This window comes from Cyrtonyx montezumae, unplaced genomic scaffold (genome assembly GCF_038088225.1).
Source record: "Cyrtonyx montezumae isolate F1298 unplaced genomic scaffold, pur_monq_1.0 scaffold_24, whole genome shotgun sequence".
Taxonomy (NCBI): Eukaryota; Metazoa; Chordata; class Aves; order Galliformes; family Odontophoridae; genus Cyrtonyx; species Cyrtonyx montezumae.
Genome location: NW_027071981.1, coordinates 2738854 through 2747870, shown reverse-complemented (window position 1 = coordinate 2747870; position 9017 = coordinate 2738854). Strand labels below are relative to the sequence as shown.

The window sequence follows — 9017 nt, the reverse complement described above, 5'->3', positions numbered from 1 at the left end:
CCCATGGCCGGGGTGCCGCCCCGCCCGCAGCGCGCATGCCCGCCCCGCCCCTCCCGCAGTCGGGGGCAGCGCGGCGCGGCCATGTGGGTGTTCGGCTACGGCTCGCTCATCTGGAAGGTAGACTTCCCCTACCAGGAGAAGATGGTGGGACGCATCCGAGGCTACAGCCGGCGGTTCTGGCAGGGCAGCACCGACCACCGCGGCGTGCCGGGCAAGGTGAGGGGGGGAGGTGAGGGGGGGGGTTGGGGTGCAGCCGCTGGGAGAGGTAAGGCACCGAGGACGAACGCGCTCGGTTTGTTTGTAGCGGGATGCTCTCGTTAACGTTCGGAGCCATAATGTTCTCCTTCGTCCCGTTGGTGTTTTGTGGAAACAGATGCGTGTTTAAGGCACCGCAGTGAGAATAACGGCCTCCCCATACGCGGGTTAAAGAGCTCAGCAGACACTAAAGGGACAATAGGTGACCGAAGCGCCCAGCAGGTTACATGAATGCCTTTCGGGACCGCGTTATTTACAGATACAGATGCTGCTTACGGTTGAGTCATCAGAAACGCGAACACATCATAAATGTGTAGGAACCACTACTCGGTGCGGCCAGCAGCTCAGCAGCACTCAGTGCCGGTTTTACATCGCCTGGGACGTGTTTTCCCCGGCCCTCAAACCTGCACCCAGCTCCACAGCCACCGAGGGCACCTCTAGTGAAGGCAGAAGGATCCTTCTTATAAGGAAAGCACGGTGTGCTGCAGAAGGAACTTTCATGTAATCCTCACCAGCACTAATTCCCACCTCAGACAGAAGGTGACTTTCGTGGTGTTACAGGTACAGGCACACTAAGTGTTTCCCTGCTGCTGCACTCAGGAAGCTGGGCTTTAAAACAGGATTTTAAAAATCAATAAAGTCCCTTTCTTTGGGCTACAGAAAGCCATGAAAGCCTCCCGGGCCAGCGTTTCTCTCTTGCTCACTGCATTGCCTTCTGTTGGGCTGACAGGAGAATAGCTGGAGCGAGTTTGTGTGGCTTCTGGAAATCTTGCAAAACAGCTGTGCCAACTCACAGCAGCCAGAGCATCCTTTGTGTCCCAGGAAGCTCTGCTGTTTGCGTTTGTGCCTCAATCCGGGTCATGCCCAGAACCATCATCTGCAGCCATACATAGCCTTAAAACAAAGGTTCATAGGTACATTAGGTTGGAAAGGACCTACAAGATCATCTAGTCCAACCATCCTCCTATCACCATCCCTACCCACTGAACTACTAAATCAAAAAGGAAAACCCTACAGGGGCTCATGTACTGCTCTACTTCTATTTAGGAATAGTCTGTTATTATCTATGCTACTTGATTAACGCATTTTATTTTTGTTGATGGAAATGTGAGTTAACAAAACTCACTTTCTCAGCACCAACAAATCAAATACTGGAAATAGTCCACGAGTTGTTGCTCCTCATTCCGTGGCAGAGGGGCTCCCTCACTGTGTGCTGAGGAAACGTGCCACAGAGGTTTCCCATTTACCCAGGCCTGATGGACTCTGCTATAAACCATTACAACCTCTGATGGTTTCTCCTTACAGGCCCCTTCCCTCAGCTCTGCCCACCTGCTATGGCTGCCCAGTAGTGCCCAGATATTGTCTGTGTGTGTCTGGCTCTGCTGGAAACTCTGTATTTAACCTTTGGATGTGCTTGGAAAAAAAAAACCAACCCTAAGAAAATGTGATGACATGATTAACTGAGCTCCTGCTGCCTGCTGTTAACCCCGTGGGGCTCCCACGTTCTCACTCTGATGTAGGGTTATCAAGTTTATAAAAGCAGAGTGATTTAGCTGAAGGTTAATTCATTTTAAGATAATGGAAGGCTTTAGCTTGTTAAAGCACAGAGAAAAGAGGTAATCAAACTAAAACCTTTTCTAAGGTAACATTCCCTTTTATCCCATCTTATTTTCATACTCAGATGCCAAAAAGAATCGACTCAACTATCAGTAAACACTCAGTGACTTCAGTATCTGAATGCTTCGATGTACCACTGAAAATAATCTCGTGTAGAAGTGGAAGATCTTACTTCTGTTTGCCCTATTGATTTCACAGGGCACATTGGCTAGACCTGAGGAACTGCAAGCTGTGCAAAACTGACAGAAGTCCCTCAAAGACACCTGACTTAAGTGATCATTCAAGTTCACAGTACTCCTTCCTTGAGCACAACAGAAATGGTCTTTATTTATATAACATAACTAGTCATTTGCACATGTGTTGTTTTCTTTCCTTAGCTTGCAGAGCTAACACTTGTGGTTTCATAATGCTGTTTGGTTTAGGTGGTTCCTTGCAAACCAGTCCAACAAATAGCCTGGCCTTCCCCGCACGGTTTGTTCTCCTATCCCATAGCCAGTCTGAAGTTCTCTTCAGAGAAAGGCAGCTTCTGCACGAAGAGAAAGGAAATGTGTATTGCAGGTGGGACAGCTCCTATTTGTGCCTGTGCCTACACATGCATACGTACATAAGCAGCTCCTTATAGAAGTGCTCTGTGCGTGTGTTTCTTCTATGGCATCGGGTGCTCAGGAGGAGTACAGAACACACACTGTGCTTCAGTGACTGGCCACTGGTCTCTATCCTAGTATGGCCAATTTCAGGCTTTCTTCCCAGTTTGTTAATCCTAAAAGATTTAGCAAAGCATCTGATTTGAATCACAGGTTTCCCATCTGTGAGAGTCAGCCTAGCGTGACTTCACTATTACAGCCCAGATGCGATTTGTTAAGATGAACTCTACAAATAATGCAGTCAGTGGTATATTTAGCCTAACTCAGGGTGAACCCTTCAGCACTATTATTAGTGCAGCGTGTTAACTAGCTTCTCTTGAGGTTTAAAGCCGAATGACAGCAAAACAGCCCCGGGAAATGCATTGATTGAGACTATTCTCACATGGCCTAGGTGAACAAGGACCTGTGCCAACTTTTTTCCCCAAAATAAACAGCCTTTAAGATGATGACACAGCCTACTCTGATTAAACAGTACCTACAGTTGATGGTAGATGGTTCTGCAAAAAAAAAAAAATTTCATCTTTTCCTTGTTAGGAAAAGAATTTCTGTTTTTCCAAGGACTCGGTGTAGGAGAAAACCCTTCGTTGTTGCTGTGTGAAAGAGACAGGGACAAGTGGAGACAGCAAACAGAACTGAGCACAGACACGTTAATGAAACTGTGATAGAAGCTAATAGCTGTACAAGGACTGAAATGATACGTTACCCAAGGACAAAAGTTAGCTAAGACTAAATGAAAGGCATGCACCCACTTACACCGAGTTCTGATTATCTGCCTAATGCCCAAAGAAATGAGCATCTATCCTAGACTACAACTGAATGAACCACTATCTCTGCTTTCCCTCACATAACCAGACACTAATCTGATGCTATAAACAGCAATTTTACACTTCCAGTGTCATTCCTCATTGGGTTGTATGCTTTAAGTTGTTATTTTAAACTCTGTCAAGGAGTTGGTCTCTGTGATCCTCGTGGGTCCCTTCCTAGCTTGGGATATTCTCCAGATCACACAAAAAAACTCAGCTAGGTGTACCTTTCCAAAAACATCTGGTTTGCAGGGTGCTTTTACACTTAGGTGGTTTACAGTCAAAGCTGCTTACTGAACTAACAAGGATTTTCATTTAATTTTAGCCTGGAAGAGTTGTGACTCTGGTTGAAGACCCTGAGGTACAGTACTCCTGTTCTGTCTCTTATAGTATAGAGACTGTCCAATTGTGTTCCCAGCCTCTGTTGTAAGTCTCTATTAATTTTTGCTTCTCTACAAGCCAATAATTGAGTTATCCTTACAGAAATGAAACGTTCTATCAAAATGACCTGAGAGTTACACTAATGACTCTTCGTTATTTCAAATAAATCCATCAGTCTAAACCAAGCAACTGGAAGTAGTTTGGGTCTATTATTACTAAAGGTATATATTATAGTATTCTTAAATAGTCAGTTCAGCTCTCATGCTATGCAGCACAGCTTTTATTACTTTCAGCATACGGATGGTGCTGAAGATGCACTGATATCAGACATCAGATGGTGTGTGAGCCATAACCTCAGCCTCCCAGAATGAAAACTGAAACAAACCAAGATTACATCGCGGTGATAAAAAAGACAACTCTTGTTTTAATTTTTGCCACGTGGATAAAATGTTTAAGGAACGAAATGCCATAACTGTGCATTTAGTTTCTACTTAATACTATAAAATTAGCTCAGAGACAGAGGTAAGTTTAGCAGTAATTGTAAACTTTGACTGTTTTTGCAGTTAGCAAAACCAGCAGAATGCAGTGCACTGTCCCTCACTGTGATTTTCTGTACCTTTCTAGTAAGAGTTTTATTCACATTACAGTACTGCTGGGTACCATTATGTTAGACTCCTATATAAACAAAGAATGGGTATGTTTGTTGTCACTCCGTTCCTATTGTTAAGCAAACTTATTCGTTGCCATAGAAACTTTTTTCCCCTTAGCAAACCAGTTTTGTTTGCATGCATTTTTTCCCCTTTTCTCCAGAATCTGGTACAGCCAGATAATCACACCTCACACAAACATCAAGTGATACCACAAGTGCTGTACTTCAGTCCCAGCAACTCATTCTACAGTTGCACAAGGTCACCTCCCTTTGGCTCTCCCTTAGCAGACTACAGCCATCATTCTGCTGCACATCTTCCCCCCCCCCCAAACATTGGTGGCAGCAGTGCTTTTATTGGCAGTGCCAGTGTCCTTCTGCACCAGCGAGACACAGTGCTGTCTGGAAACATCTAGCTCACAATTATTTTCATTTGCTCCATCCAAATCTCCTTGCCAGTTAAAAGGAAACCACTATGAAAAGGAACACGGTACGCCTTGTCAGATTTCTGGCTTTTAACTTCCCATCATCTGAAATAGGATTCACCTACACTGAAAGCGAAATAAATGAAGCAGTGGTGTTTGTATTTGTATGGATAACAGACCACGATCATTTCCCTGTGCTGCAGACAAAACAGAAACAGCAAACTCAGATCTCACTCATTTCTCCATCTAAAACATTGCAGAGTATAACTCACACCACAGTCAATATGTTCTCAGAGATTTTACCCGCGATGAAGAAGAAATAGAGGCTGAACAGAGATGGTGATGAAATTTATCCCAGCAGCGTTTGCTGAGGAGCTAGCTGTGCCACACGTAACTGTGCAAGCTCAAAGTTCAGCTGAGCTTTTTCTTCTTGGGCTCAGTATCAGTGTGGCAGCATTAGTGCTTTCACCCTGCCAGATCTGTGACAGAAGGGACAGCCTAGCCTCAAAAGTGAAACTGGAAACACAGAAAGGACTTGATCAAAATTACTTGGAATTTGGCACTATTTACAATTTCAATTTTCACTGCACTGTTTTTGTGAGGTCGGGAAGATACCTGGTGTCCTTTCTGTCAGCTCTCTAATAGCATTCAGGCTATCTGTTATTTCAAATTTAGCTGCAACACGAAACTGTTCCATAAGAAAATCCTCAGCATCAGGAAGAAGGCAGAGGATCGATCTGCATAATTACTATTTTGACTGAAGATTTCCTAAATACAACAGCCCTCTTGACTTGGGACTCCAAGATCAGTGCGAGAAATAGCTATAGAAAGACTGAAAATGGAAGAAAAAAAAAAATCAAGCGTTTTACCAAAATAAAGCAGAAATACATTCATTTCTGAGTACGCTCTTTTAAACCCTGCTTGGATTTTCTTTTCTTATGTCCCCCCACAGGGGTGTGTATGGGGTGTTGCTTACAGACTGCCAGCTGGACAAGAATGCGAAGTCAAGGCATACCTGGACTTCAGAGAGAAGGGAGGCTACAGGACTGCAACCGTTGTTTTCTACCCAAAGGATCTGTCAGTAAAGCCCTTTGATGTACTGCTGTACATCGGAACTCGCGATAACCCCAACTACCTCGGTCCCGCGCCGCTAGAGGAGATCGCCAAGCAGATAATCGACGCCGCTGGTCCCAGCGGAAGAAACACGGAATACCTGTTTGAACTCGCTAATTCTATGAGAAATCTTGTCCCAGAAGATGTAGATGAGCACCTCTTCTCCTTGGAGAAACTGGTAAAGGAACTCTTGGGAAAAGAACAAGACCTCAACTGCCTATAAAATAACTTCTTTCAATGGTATTGCTTCATCTTCGGAAGAATGGTTTTTGTTGCACAAGGGGTATATGCCTTGGAGGCATATTTCTCTGTACTATGCTATCTTATTTATTTTAATATTGCATTCAAAAGAGTAGTTAGTCATTAAAACATACTGTTTTAAAAAACATTCTTTTGGAAATCTATAGAAAAAGCAGCAGGAGAAGTGTTTTAGGTTTGAATTTGGTATATTGGTATTTTATCCAAGGATTACATCTTTATAAAAATCATGAGAGAACCACTTAAGCCTCTCTGTTACTTCAGGTTAAAAAAAAAATCTTCAGAATATTTTTTATGATCAAAGTCTGCATTCACATACAACTCCTGAATCATCTAAGAGATGGTTCTTTCCAATTCAAGACCACCAGCGTGGAGCTCAGTGCAGCAAAAGAGACAAATGTTAAGTACTTCTTGTAAATTGCATAGAAAACACGTGGTACAACACTTCCATCAGTGTTCATGGAAATTAAGTTATTCCACTGCATCAGTGACCTCATCCCATATATCCTAGTTTGTCCTTAGGCACAGAGGATAAAACGTTTCAGTGTTAGGGAAATAGTCTTTGCCTTTGGCTCGCTATGTCAAGCCCCTGAAAACCACAGCACAGGGTACTCTGACGTGAACAAGCCATACTGTATCAGTGCCTTACTTTATTTTCCAAGATTAATATCAAGAATGAATCTAAAAGATTGAAATTAGCTACAAGTATGACTTGAAGCCACAGTGCAGCAAGAATGCTTAGAAACTCAGCTCTGATCTCTGCCTTTAGATGCTGGTGCAAGTCCACATCTTAACAATTCACCAGTCTCAGGATACATTTTAAGTCAGCAATTTTCAAGCAGCGTATTGGGGATTTGAAACAAAAAGTCATTAAGACAGATACCCCCTTTTCAGTCAACTGACATGCATTGTATGGACTGCCAGTCAGCAAAGGTTGGAAAGCCACCAGCTTAGGCCAGCAGCCTGACTTTATGCAAACAGAGGTAAATGGAGTTTCCGTCCCGACAGTGACTCGTCTCGCTTCTCAACATTTTGAGTTATTTTTGTAACTTTTATCAAAACTTATTTTTGTATGCTAATATAGGAAAGGTCCTGTTTCAAATACCTTGTAGCATCGGGTTTTCTCATACAGGGAATCTATATGTTGAGCAGTAGTTCTGAAGTTGATATGTTTTGCATCAGTACTTGCAGAAGACGTCTGTTTCTACTGTACCAGTTGTCCATTTCCTTTCTTTGCATTGTCCTGCTTTATATTTGTCATTCCTCAAAAATGCTAAGGTTATCAGAATAACAGCTGCTGTTATTTTCGTGGCCACCTACTTAAGTCTTAAAGAACACCAATGAATGCTGATAGGGAGCATTTGAAAAAGAGAAGCAGGCTGTAGGATATTACATTTTGATCCTAAATTCTAGGTAATTAGGCGGTTTGAAATGCGTAGCCCTGGAAGCTGTCTTTTTTAAATACCAGATTACAGAGTTCAGTGTGCTTCTGGCATCCCTCACGCATACACTCCTTAAGGGGAAAAAAAAAAAAAAAGGAAAGCATATTACTTTTTAGAATCTACTGTTGAATGGTTGAATGCCACTGTTTTAAAAGTACGTAATAGGGTCTCAGTTGATGGACAACTCTGACCTGCAGAAGCAAATCTTCTGATGCTGTCAGCAGAAGAATCGCACGTACGGAGGCCTCGTTCCTCCATTAGTTACCTGCAAACTCCTGTGGGGGTCTTGATTCTCCACTGCACTGTGCTGGTTTAGGATTGATACAACTGAGTGGAAAAGCAGCCCTGACTAGTGCACCTGTACAGGGGGACAGAAGGGCAATCAGGAGTCATTCAGATGCCCGACAACATAATTAAACATCTGAGTGACCTTGCACACCAGAGACTGACAGTGAAAGCCAACAGCCACGTCAGCACTGATGAACACATGCCATTTACACCTGCATTTATTCCCTCTGACTTAACGAGCAAGTCTCAAGTGTTAGGGGATACTCAGATGTTACTAAAAATGTTTGGTCTGATTTATTTCATGAATACCTAAGTGTTCCTCCCTCAGCAAAGCAAAACCCACTTCTTTTCTTGTGCTTGCCTCCGATAGAAAAAAGCTGTAGTAAAGTTAAAGCATGTCAAATGGCGTGTCCACTTGATGCATTTTTTAATCCTTTCCTCCACAGCTTATCTGCATTCCTCAAAAGAGGGCAAGGGATGCACACTAATGATTCAGAAACATCAGCGATGATTCTCTCTTTAAAACTATATTAAAGTACTGTGTTGGGGCATTGTGGTTATGTATGGCTCTGCACTTTGTATCTTTAATTATATTCAGGACATTGTTGGTTCATTTGCTTTCCAGATTCATAAAATTTGCAATAATATCTGTAATGATACATTCCAGTTTGTGCATACAACTTCAGTACAATAAAATGCATCACACTGATTAATGGTGTTGGAGAAATTTCCAGAAAGGCTGCATTTAAGAAGTATCCAGTAATAGGATGGACTTAATAGGTCTTCATAGGACCTTGTTACCAAATGCTGTTAGATATACCGATGAAAAATGATGTGCACAAGCTAGCTACCACTATGCAGTAATAAACTGTGCCAATATAAGCAATTAATTAAAGCACTGGAAGCACATCCGAGCCACTCTTCCAGCAGCTTCAGTGACCAACACAAGCTCTGACTATGCCAGCTTCCTTCTTTCTCCCATTTTGGCTCAACCAAACTAAAGACAGGATATAAGGAAGAAGTTCTTTACAATAAGGGCAGCGAGGCACTGGCACAGGTTTCTCAGAGAGGCAGTGATGCCCCATCCCTGCAGACAGACAAGGTCAGGCTGGTCGGGGCTCTGAGCACTGACGGAGCTGTGGGTG

General features: G+C 43.1%; 1 protein-coding gene across 1 annotated transcript; it reads left to right on the top strand.

Moving 5' to 3' along the window:
• Nucleotides 1-81: 81 nt before the first annotated feature.
• Nucleotides 82-7429, top strand: CHAC2 (ChaC glutathione specific gamma-glutamylcyclotransferase 2). Its single transcript, XM_065739468.1, has 3 exons — nucleotides 82-216; nucleotides 3645-3680; nucleotides 5724-7429. Exons 1-3 carry the CDS (start codon nucleotides 82-84, stop codon nucleotides 6105-6107), a joined length of 555 nt encoding a protein of 184 aa, XP_065595540.1. The 3' UTR covers nucleotides 6108-7429.
• The last annotated feature ends 1588 nt before the right edge of the window (nucleotides 7430-9017 follow it).

Bases quoted from the DNA above. Each gene is read 5' to 3' on its own strand.
- CHAC2 (XM_065739468.1), top strand. From the start codon at position 82: ATGTGGGTGTTCGGCTACGGCTCGCTCATCTGGAAGGTAGACTTCCCC. The intron at 217-3,644 runs GTGAGGGGGGGA...ATTTAATTTTAG, and splicing joins ACCGCGGCGTGCCGGGCAAG to CCTGGAAGAGTTGTGACTCT. The intron at 3,681-5,723 runs GTACAGTACTCC...GTCCCCCCACAG, and splicing joins CTCTGGTTGAAGACCCTGAG to GGGTGTGTATGGGGTGTTGC.